The sequence below is a fragment of the Schistocerca nitens genome, chromosome 3 (genome assembly GCF_023898315.1).
Source record: "Schistocerca nitens isolate TAMUIC-IGC-003100 chromosome 3, iqSchNite1.1, whole genome shotgun sequence".
Classification (NCBI taxonomy): domain Eukaryota; kingdom Metazoa; phylum Arthropoda; class Insecta; order Orthoptera; family Acrididae; genus Schistocerca; species Schistocerca nitens.
Window position 1 is genome coordinate 84,405,820 of NC_064616.1, and position 12,183 is coordinate 84,418,002.

Here is a 12,183-nt window from a genome sequence, read left to right on the forward strand (position 1 = left end):
GGTTTATTTTAGCTGTTAACTGAAGTTAATGATGTGAGGTATTGGGAGAGAGGGTCACATTTCAGTTAGCAGCACTTTTCAGTGGTTTGGATTTCTCACCACTGGAAACTGTTTAACGGACTAACATATAGACAATCATGTTCCACAATAGAATAGTAGCTGATGGTAGGTTCCTCAGGTCTAATTTACAGTGCCAAATATCAATGTATTCTTTAAAGTGTGAGATCAGATAATTTTTGTCTGTGATGCTTTTGTTCGTATATCATCTGCATCTTTTAACATTTTGTTTATTTATTGTGAGTGGTGTGTTGTCTACTTGACTCTTTAGTAGCAAGTGTGCTGGAGATTGCAATATACCATTCTACTTTGCACATTTATATGTCGGTTTTGGTGTACAATGTAAGTATGTTTCATCTGACAGCTGAGATCGGAGCTACCGTGGCTCGGTTAGAGATGATCTAGGACTGAGGAAGTCTGTTGTTTACAAAATCGCTTGGCATTAAGGAAAAATATATGTCGACCAGACAATCTGCAATATTTAAGACAAATAAGTTGAGCAACATTGCCACATCTGCTTACTCCAACTTGAGAGATCTGCGGTGGCAAAGTGCTTTCTAATTGAGGGGTACAGAATGTTGTATGATGAGACACAGATAGTTGATCCAGCATCTTGCTATTGGGACTGTGTTACAAGGGAATTAGTTGAAATTAGACTGGCAGATAATATTATAAATAGGGAGAAGGGAAATCCTGTAAGTGAAACATGGACTCCTGTTTTGTCTGATATTAAAAAATAATTGTCTCTGACTCAGCAGGCACAATGTATTGACCTACATATTCTGTAGTGACTTATTGTTCTTGCCACCTTACATAACTGGGGTACTGTACTTTAATTTTGTGTCGGGGGTAGTTGTGACAGCCTTTTGCACATGCACTGTTGGTTGTCCACGGTGTATAAAAGGGTTGCTATTTATGATAGGCACCCATTCTGGTGAGGTTTAGCAACCAGTGTTCTCACCTATGGCAGTCAGATGGATTGCTGAAATATCATGTCGAGATGATTATATGAGCTGGCTGCAGGCCCAGCAAGGATATTATAAGTATTTTGCCAAAATAAAATTGGAGAAGTCAGTGGAACATTATATTTTGCAAATTGTAAAAACTGGTTGATACAATTTTTGTGGAGCAATTCTGTTTAGTTTTATGGTTAAGGTTTCCTACACGAGATTGTGTGACAATTTGTTTACTATAAACAACACACTAAGTTATTTGTGTGCAATGGTTTGCATCTGATTCTTCCATTCTTACCACAACAAACAGTGTACCCCTTGTGTGACTATTGCACATCCTCAACAGATATTGTTTGTAAATTATATGATTGTATTTTTCTTTTATAGATAATAATAAATTTGGTCAACGAATGTTGGAGAAGATGGGATGGAAGAAAGGATGTGGTCTTGGAGTAAACTTGCAGGGGATGAAAGAACACATCAAAGTGTCGACCAAGAATGACACCAAAGGTACTGAAATGACTACATTATTGAGATTGACACTTTTTTTCCCTTATCTGATATTGCAGTTTTCCAAATTGTGAGGTTATTTTTGACCATCGTAAACACTTAAATATTAGTTATCTCGCCTGTGCTCAAGTACTTACTCATGTATGTTGTTAATCAAAGTATCTTTTACAACCAAATATTTAATTTTAATTTTATTAGAAAAATATTTCTTATCACTTCAGTTATGTTTATGAAACATTGTCCCAAACTTTTACACTACTAATCTACTGTACATATTTCCACCTGTAACAAACTTTGATTTTATATGTGTTCACACTACCGTCTTCATTATACTAAATTTTCTCTTTCAAACTCGCGTGGTAAGCAAAGAGAAGATGAGTGTAAAGACACTATCAAAGATAATGCTGGGCCCCTTTCTTCTTACCTTTTTTCAAAGATAGTTTTGTACCTAAGAGCAGTCAATGCCTTGGCCCATCTCACATGGACTAGACACTTTTTATATCTTTGTCTTAACTATTACTTCTAGTCCTCCCCCCCCCCCCCCCCAAGATAGTACCATTTAAAAAAAATAAACATTTGACACACTTCTCCTGAATGTCTGAATATTTTTTAATGGTTTCGCTTCTCACCATCACATTTCCTATAAAGAGTAACCTTCACAAGCAGGCTGAGAGAAGCATGTGACCCTGCTTGGCCCCTGTATCATCTTTTGCTTTATGGGATCATTTGGATGCTATACAGAGTCGCATGCAGTCAGCTCACCTTTCTCATTGTCAGTGTAAGCTTTCCATATTTTGGAGTTGGGAAAATCTTATTCAAGCAGCTCATGAATTGGTGCCAAGAGTCTGAGTGCACAAGATTCCAGTCTTCTCACCAAGGAAAAATTTGTGGCACTACTGGGAACAAAGCCCAGTTCTCCACGTGGCAGTCGGGCACACTGATTGCTCCGATAAGGATCTGAATAGCATCTATAACAAAGAAATTTTTATTTACTGTATATTAATTGATAATAATCATTTCATTACTCCAAGTTATTTTTTGTAACAGTTTTAACCCAGTATTACATTTGCTCTTTCACATATCAGGAAATAGAGTTCTCTTTATACTATACTTGCAGAAAGTTTTAAGACACGATGTTATTAGACGACTGAATTATGGGTTTTCAATTAAAATTTCAGTGCTCTATCTCTAACACTTTTGCATATTTAAGTTTTTCTGTATTGTAGTCAGGTCTAAAGAGCCCCTGTGTTTCTGATTAAAATGTTTTCCTTCCCTGAAATGGTTAATCCCAGAGATATGAAATTTTTACTGTTGTTTTATTACAGCAAAAAGGAAGTAACAATTTTGTTGCAGTAGTTCTAGCATTTGTGAAGAAAGAAAACATTTTAGTCACAAAAATAGGAATTTTTAGCCTTGTTTACAGAATGGAACAACATTCCATCTCCAAATGTATTAGAGCTAGAACAGTGGAATTTTAATTGAAAACCCATAATTACGGTGTCTAATAACATAATGTAAAACATAGACAAAATGCTATTACTTTAAGGATACATACAGATTCAACATAATTTAGACATGTCCCTATAATTTCTGCAAGCGCGCACACACACACACACACACACACACACACACACAGAGCTACATTGAGCCAACTGAATACACTGTGCTGGGAATGCAGTTCTACAGCTGGACTGGGGCGTGAGGAGAAAGGTGGCGGGGAGTGGAAATGAGCATTGGGGAAGGGTGGCTGATGGCTGGGTGAAAGGTAGCAGGTGCATGGAATGGGAATGCAACAAGGGCACAGGCACCACTGAATTCATGCAGTGCATTATGGCGATGACATGAAAGAGTGAATTGAGAAGGGGCAACATAACAGAGAAATGGGAGACTAGGGAAGATGATATGGCTGCAGGATGAGTAAAGTTAGGGGCCTGTGGCAGGGTGGAGGCGGATGTGTGATGGGGAGATTGAGGCCAGGAGGATTATGGGAACAAAGCAAGTGTTATAAGGATAAAACCCATCTGTGTAGTTCAGAGAAGCTGGTGTTGGGCAGAAGGATTCAGATGGCATGGGTTGTGAAGCAGCACTTGAAATCAAGCGTCTTGTGCTCAGCAATATGTTCCGCTTCTGAATAGCCAGTTCTGTTGTTGGCCACACTTTGGCAGTGGCCATACTTTTGGGTGGGCTGCTGGTTGGTGGTCATGCCCACATAAAATGCTGTGCAGAAATTGCAGAAGATTTGGTATATGAAATGGTTGCTTTCACGGGTGCTCCTACCACTGACGGGTTAGGATAATCCTGTGTTGGGCATGGAGTAGGACATACTGGTTGGGTGTATCAGATATGTGTTGCATTTGGGTCTTCCACATGGATATGACTCATGTGGCAAGAGATTGGGAGTGGGTAAAATATTTCTCATTTCTTGGCTCGATGAATAATAGTTGAACCCCTGATGTGGTTCAGATGATATTGGAAATGAGGGGCTGCTACTTTGTAGCTGGTTTTTGGGGGTGATGGGAGGAATAGGAATGTGTGAAAATGTGGTGCAGGAAATTTGTCTGCCGTTTAGATGATGTATTTATCATATAGGGCAAAGGAAATTGTGGTCACTGGAGATGTGCTATCCATGGGTAGACAGACTACATGAGAGTGATGTTGTAGTGTGGAAGGGATGATAGTTGTCAAAATGCAGGTATTGTTGATGATTAGTGGGCCTGATAGGAACAGAAGTATAGATCGAGTTATCAGAGAAGTGGAAATCAACATTCAAGAAGGTGGCACATGGCGCTGAGGAGAGCCAGATGAAGTGAATGAGAGACAAGGTGTTGAAGCTGTGGAGGAATGACGATAGTATGTCTTGGTCTCGAGTCCAGATCATGGAAGTATCATCAATAATCCTGTATAAGAGGTTCTGGAAAGGTGGAAAGGTTACCTCTAGATGGCCCCTAAACAGGTTAGTATAGGAGGGTGCTCCCCATGTGTGTCCGAGGGTTAGAATAGGCCTGAGGTATTCCTGCCTGTCTTACGAGGCGACTAAAAGGAGTTTCACATGTTTCGGCCTTTATGTGATGGTCCCCTGTAGGTTTTGAACTCCATTCTTCAAAATTTTCCCGAAGAGCGAGCCAATTGGGGAAGGGCGCCTTACAAGTTGCATTGTGTCCATCGTGCATGGAGATCTTTAGCCCACTTTCTCGTCGTTGCATTGCAACCCTGCTCATTCTCCATCTCTTGGGCAAGGACACCTTCCTGGGCGTTTTTTCCACCATGCACTACACAATGTCGATTTCTACATCGACGATATCCAGCACGGTAGCCAGTCTGTTGTGGTGGAGCCGCCATGTACCCTGTTGGTTGTAGCTCCCTGACCACACAGGGATGGCTCTGCTGATGCCTGCGTTGTTAACTCCCCATGTATGCCAAGGGGTAGATGCCCATCCTCCTGGGGCATCGGGACTCCTGGCAATGGCCATCCTGCCAGGTGGCCTTTGCTGCGGATGGGTGGCGCCTGTGGGGAGGGCCCCTGGTCGGAGTGGGTGGCATTAGGGCGGATGACGCGCCATGAAGCATAGTCCATCATCTCTTGCTGGTGGTGAAACACCAGCAGTCTCTAAGTGATCACGAGCTCAATTCAATGCACATAAGTACGATCCCAAATTGTTCCCCTCCCTGGCCACACCATGGGAGGAACGTTAGGCTAAGGATGGCAGTGGATCTTATTCACCTCGGTACCTTGTATGTTCAGGAGCTGATGGGGAATCTCTCAGTTTTTTGTTGAGCATTTAGAGGACAAGTTCAGGGAGGTGGAGGACTTTGGCTAAAATGAGATCTGGTTCAGTCTTGATCAAAACAGCATCCTCTGCCCAGTCACGCAAGTTACTCACTTGTGACAAGCTTGGGGATGTTCCTGTAACAATCACGCCCCATAAGAGCTTAAATATGGTCCAGAGTATTATATTTCTCAGGGATCTTCGTTTGCAGCCTGATGACAAGCTGTGTGCCAACTTAGAGTGACAAGGTGTTCATTTCATCCGGCACGTACATAGGGGTCAAAAGGATAATCAGGTAGCCATCGGTGCCTTCATCTTGGCCTTTGTGGGTGATACATTCCCCGAGAAGGTCAAGGTGATGGTATACCGGTGTGATGTTAAGCCATATATCCCTCCCCTGATGAGGTGCTTTAAGTGCTGGCAGTTCTGGCATATGTACTCCCGCTATACTTCCAGCATCATATGTCGTGACTGTGGACGTCCATCACATCCCAATACTTCATGTGCCCCACCTCCCATATGTGTGGAGAGCAGGATTCTCCAGAAAGAAAGGAAAATCATGGAGTACATGACCCTGGACTGACTGACCTACACTGAGGCTAAGAGAAAACTTGAACGCTTGCATCCTGTGTGTATGACATCATCTTACGCTGCCGCTAGCACAGTTCTGGCGCCATCAGCTCCGCCAACCCAGGTCACCTCTCAGAGCTGGAAGACTACACCTGCCCCCTTAATGGTGGGGGGCACTTCCCTCCATGTTGCTCCTGCACCATCTATTTCGGAAGCTTCCCCCTCCCCTCCCTAAACCATCGGGGATGTCCGTCCCCTCTTCTAAGCTGGAGAAGCTAGAGTGGGGTCTCCGGGGACCACTCCCGATTTTTATCCAGAACTTCCTGTCGCTTCGTACTTTCCATGTCCAAGTTGGTGCCTCCCATAGTTCCATCCATATCCAGGAGAATGGAGTCCCACAGGGCTCTATATTGAGTGTCTCTCTATTTTTAGTGGCCGTTAACGGTCTAGCAGCAGCTGTCGGGCTCTCCTCCGTCTCACCTTCTCTGTATGCAGACGACTTCTATATTTCGTACTGCTGCTCCAGTACTGTTGTTTCTGATCAGCGCCTCCAGGGAGCCATCCACAAGGCGCAGTCATGGGCTGTAGCCCATGGCTTATAGTTTTCAGCCACAAAGTCGTGTGTCGTGCACTTGTGTCTGCATCGTACCATTCATCCGGAACCCGTACTTTACCGTAATGATGATTCACTCACTGTAGTGGAGACATATCAATTCCTAGGACTGGTTTTTGTCGCTCTATTGACTTAGCTCCCTCATCTTCGTCAGCTTAAGCAGAAGTGCTGGCAGCACCTCAATGCCCTCCGTTGCCTGAGCAACACCAATTGGGGTGCAGATCGCTCTACGCTGCTGCAGCTCTACAGAGCCCTTGTCCAATCCCGAATTGACTGTGGGAGTGTGGTTTATGGTTCGGCAGTACCTTCAGCATTGCATTTACTTGATCCTGTGCACCACTGTGGAGTTCGATTAGCGTCAGGAGCTTTTAGGACGAGTCCGGTGACCAGAGTACTGGTGGAGGCTGGTGTCCCTCCACTGTGGATCAGATGTGCGCGACTGCTCGCCAGTTATGCAGCACACATTCATAGTTCCCCTGACCATCTGAATTACCGTCTGCTTTTGCCACCCGCGGCAGTCCATCTACCGCATCGGCGGCTTAGATCGAGGCCAACATTTGCGGTTCGCGTGTGGTCCCTTCTCTCCGAACCGGAGTTCTTCTCTTCACCACCTCTACTTGTGGTCCTTTCACGTATGCCTCCATGGTGTACGCCTCGGCCACAGCTTCGTCTGGACCTTTTGCATGGCCCTAAGGACTCCATTAATCCCTCTGCTCTCCGCTGTCACTTCCTCTCAATTCTTCACGTCTTCCGGGCCTCTGAAGTGGTTTACACCGACAGCTCAATGGCTGATGGTCACATAGGCTTTGCTTATGTTCATGGAGGACATATTGAGTAGCATTTCTTGCCAGTTGGCTGCAGGGTTTTCACTACAGGGCTGGCGGCCATATCTCGTGCTCTTGAGTACATCTGCTCATGCCCTGGCAAGTCATTTCTCCTGTGTACTGACTCATTGAGGAGCCTGCAAGCTATCGACCAGTGCTACCGTCACCACCCCCTGGTAGCGTCCATTCAGGAGTCCATCTATGCCCTGGAACAGTCCCGATGTTCCGTGGTGTTTGTGTGGACCCCAGGACATGTCGGAATCCCTGGCAACGAACTTGCCAACAGGCTGGTCAAACAGGCGACGCGGAAACCGCTTCTGGAGATAAGCATCTCTGAAGCTGACCTGCATTCTTCGTGCACTGCAGGGTTTTCCGGCTTTGGGAGACGGAATGGCATAACAGCATGCACAACGAACTGCGTGTCATTAAGGAGACTATGAATGTGTGGAAGTCTTCCATGCAGGCCTCTCGCAGGGAATCAGTTGTCCTCTGCCAGTTCTGCATTGGCCATACATGGCTAATGCATGCGTACCTTCTCCGTTGCGAGGACCCACCTCAGTGTCACTGTGGCTCCCAAATGACAGTCGTCCACCTCTTGCTGGACTGCCCACTTTTAGCCGCTCTGCGGCAGACTTTTAACTTTCCCAGCACCCTGCCTTTGGTGTCGGGCAACAATGCCTCCACAGCAGCTTTAGTTTTACGTTTTATCCGTGGGAGTGGGTTTTATACTTCTATATAGTTTTTAGTGCATGTCCTTTGTCCCTCCTTGTCTTCTACCCTAGTGCTTTTAGGGTGGAGGTTTTAATGTGTTGCAGAGTGGCTGGCTTTTCCTTTTTATTCTCGTGGTTGGTCAGTCGCTGTAATCTTCTTTCATGCTGTCATGCTTTACATCTTTCTAGCATCTCTCTGTTGTTTCTTGTCCTCTTTTGTTCCTTTTAGTGTTCGTTGCCTTCCCTTCATTCTTGTGGCTTTTCCTTTCTTTCCGTTTTGTGTTATATGTCTCCTCTGTTTTATTCTCACACTTGTGGCATTGTTTTATTAGGAACAAGGGACCGATGACCTCGTAGTTTGGTCCCTTCTCCCGCCTTTAAACCAACCAACCTACCTACCTACCTACCTACAGGGGGGTGCCATGTGAGTGCCCATGTCCACCCTTCAGATTTATGTGTATATCTTCCCGTCAAATTTGTGGTAGATATGTGTTGAGGGTGTAAGTAGTTAGATGTATAAGGAATGAAGAGGTGGATTTGGAGTTGGAAGGACATCCGGAGAGGTAGTGTTCAAAAGTGCCAAGGCCTTGGGCACCGGTGTTTTCGAGTCATGGAGGTGCTGCAATAATGATAAGGAATACAGATGTTAATGGAGTGAGGATGGTTGAGAGTTGGTGAAAGAAGTTGATTGTATCTGTAATACGGCAGGCGCAGCTATGAGTAATTGGTCAACGAGAGCAGAGATTCTTTCATTTGGTGCACAGTATTTAGCTATAAGGGGAGACCATGGGTTGTTAGGTTTATGGATTTTGTTAAGCATGTAGTAGGTGTGTGTGGAGGGGAGAGTGGTCATTATGATGGGGATGGAAATGGATTTTGGGAGAGAGATTCTGGTAATGGCTCAAGGACTTGACTAGGGACTGGAGGCTATGCTGACTGGACTTCTAGGATCGGATCACAATTGGAAACAACTTAAACTGGAACCATCTTATAGAAAAAGACATGGTGAAGGTGAACCAAAGACTGAAGTTTATTGGCAGAACACTTACAAGATGCAACAAATATACTAAATAGAGTTCTTCTCCATACCCTTCTGGAGTATTGTTGCATATTATGGGATCCTTACTAGATAGGATTGATGGAGGACATTAAAAAAGTTTAAAGGTCAGCTTGTTTTGTTGTATCATGAAATAGGGGGGAGAGTGTCACGCATACGGTATTTGAGTTAGGCTGACAATCATTAAAACAAAGGCATTTTTCATTGCAATGAGAAGAATTCATATGAAAGCTAGTGTAGTTTTCAGTATTGTTTATGTGTGTGTCAACAATTCAGTGCCTCTGCTTGCCTTTACTCCTAAAATATGCAGCTTAAAATCACAATTTTCTCACTCTGGATCAAATTAGGATAAATTCAGCTTAAGTTCTTTGTGCCTTCGTTTTATTTCTACTGTACCTAGGACTATTTGATAAAAAGGCAGTAGCATTTTGTACACAAACAGCACGCTTGTGTTGTTAGTGTGCACAGGTGCAGACTCCCAGATTTTGCATGCACTTCTTTCAGTATGTATTAGATAATCAGCTAGTCAATTAAAAAGTAATACCAATTGTCAGTATTTGTAGGTTTTATCAGTAGGCCAGCATATCATAAAATGTGTTGTTTTTCATACTATTGTTAAGAAACTGTGTTTACTGTGCACTCTTGTCTTGTCTTTTTGAGGAGCTACTATGCATTTGTCTGTTTTCTTAGAAGTGTATGCATTTATGAGTTGCCACTTTATGTGAAATTCAATAGTAATTAAAGCTGCAAGAGAAACCATGTTACTTTGCCTGTTTTCATTCCTTGTTTTAAATTGTAGATTAAACAATTCCAATTCTGTCTCACGGATGACAGCACCTACGAGTGCCTGTCAGCTTACGTGCAAGCAGGCATAAATGAGTAGGCTACTTGCAGGTGGTCCTATTGCACCACATTCGTGCCTTGTTCCAGGCATGTTCAAGCTATTTGGCCACTCCTGCTGCGAACTCTCAACTGAGGCAGAGTGTCTCATAGGCTACTGCCCAGCTCTGTAACCACCTGTATGTCAGCAGTTTTGTCCACTCCTATTTACCTCTGCCTGTGGGCATACGGCACTCAAGCTGGGACAACCTATTGCAGATATTTAGCTCTCTTAAGTCAGTGATTTGGGCACAGCACCCTTACAAACGTTTTGCTTAAATTCGACACTTTCCATGATCCATTATATAACTGATTTTGTTTGTTGTCACTTTTTTTTTACAGGTTTAGGGTGTAAAAATAGTAGTGACAATGAGTGGATCCATCACCAACAGAATTTTGAAAGTTTGCTATCGGAGCTCGCAAGTTCCACATGTGAAGAAATTAGACCGCCTGGAACATCAGAAACTAAGCCTGTTTCATTGGAAGAAAAATCGAAGAAATCCCGAGCCAGGGTGCAGTAAGTATAAAATATATTTAAGCGTTCATCGATAATTGCTACTCTTTTCTGTCTTCACTAACTTGTCATTATGAAGCTGAATCTACTCTGTTACCTTCCTTCTGCCTCTCTGAATCATTATAAGCCAATTTGTTTTGAATATCTTTAGGGAGCTATTTTAATCTACAGTTTCTCTATTGAGTTGTGTTTGTAAATTTTCCCCAACAAAATGCAATTATTACACCATTATTCCTTGCCCTTGCTTAGATCTCAGCTGGCGATAAAAGACCAAAGCTTCTGTGCTATTGAAATTCAGTTTTGAATAGCATTTTGTGGTGAGTTAACACATCTATGCATTGAAGATGGCTTTTGTGAATATCTTCAGACTCAGTATAAAGATGAGGAGGAGGAAAATTGTAACTGACAGTGAGATCAGAATTCTTAAGAAACATACCTTTCTTACTTTCTTCCTCTTCTTCTTCTTCTTCTTCTTCTTCTTCATCTTTAAGTGTCCATCATCAGGAGTTACAGGAGCATGTCAACAGTGAAAGGTACGGAAACCTAGGGGTAGGAATTGAAGTAAATAATGTAAGAGAAGGGCTAAAAACATTTTTAATCAAGGATTGTTGGAAATAATCAAAGCAGAGAAAGAGAGAAGCCCTTGTACAGGAATAGACAGCGTTTTAAGTCATGGTCATTTGTGAATTTGTTGGTTCGCTTGATTGTGTTCTGGTAAATGTAACTCATTGAAATAAATTGAATAATGAGAATAAGTATTAATATTGATAAACTGATTGTTCCTGAGCTGGCACCTGGACAGTAACCAGATTTATTGTGCTAATCTCCGCACTTGCTTTACCAAACACTATGAGAAGTAACATTGTAATTTGGAAGTTGAGAGATATACTTAAACATTGGGCTCAGCAATAAGCTGAAATGACTAATATATGTTGAGTAGAAATGCTAGGTAACATATGTTGAGGAGAAATGCTAGGCAGTGAGCAACCTCTGTGCCACCATACACATTTTGTTTGTGATAGACTTGTCTAGGAATTCAGGGCTTTTGAAAAATGCTTAGTGTTATTCTACCTGCCTGTTACATCAACTTATAAATAAAACTCCCAAAGGGAAGGCTGAACTCTTATGGACTAAAAAAAACCGACACAATAAAAATTTAAATTCATGGTACTGGGAGTGACTGTTAGAGAGTTCCTAACTGTAACAGGACAAAAAAATCTTTGGAAAGAACAACATTTTAGTTTAGTTGGAGACTGCAGTGATTGTTTTGAAAATAATTTATTGTTTGCAAGCCATATGAATTTTTAACGAAATAACCAACTTAAGCTGGCATCGGCCATAGTCAGATCTATAAGACAAATATAATTTTTGCAGATTATATCAAAATTTTAATACATCAATATAAAACAATGTCATGAAAATACATGCCTTGATTCAGTCCCACTAATGATGAAACCACATAGTCAATGAATATACGTGTGGAGGGTCCTGTATATAACAGCTAATCCTTTGCTTAATAAAACATGTAAAGTCGTGACTGAAGGCATTTTTTAATTCATACTTCCAGTCAATGAAAAGTTTTTCAGTACAAAATTTAAGAACATATGTAAGTACTTTGGTCAATAAAACGTATAAAACTGCATTACAAAGTTGGCATTTGCCGTATTTTATGACACAGATGCGTCTGTAACAAGCGTGTAGTTATGTAAAATGGTATAACAGCATGGTA

General features: G+C 42.4%; 1 protein-coding gene across 1 annotated transcript in view; it reads left to right on the forward strand.

The window, feature by feature from the left end:
• The window catches only part of LOC126248050 (PIN2/TERF1-interacting telomerase inhibitor 1), a 99,974-nt gene that overhangs the window by 29,364 nt on the left and 58,427 nt on the right, over window positions 1-12,183 (forward strand). The window contains exons 2-3 of the mRNA XM_049948684.1: window positions 1,398-1,520; window positions 10,283-10,457. Of these exons, the coding sequence (XP_049804641.1) occupies window positions 1,398-1,520; window positions 10,283-10,457 (298 nt within the window). The remainder of the gene's footprint in view (window positions 1-1,397; window positions 1,521-10,282; window positions 10,458-12,183) is intronic.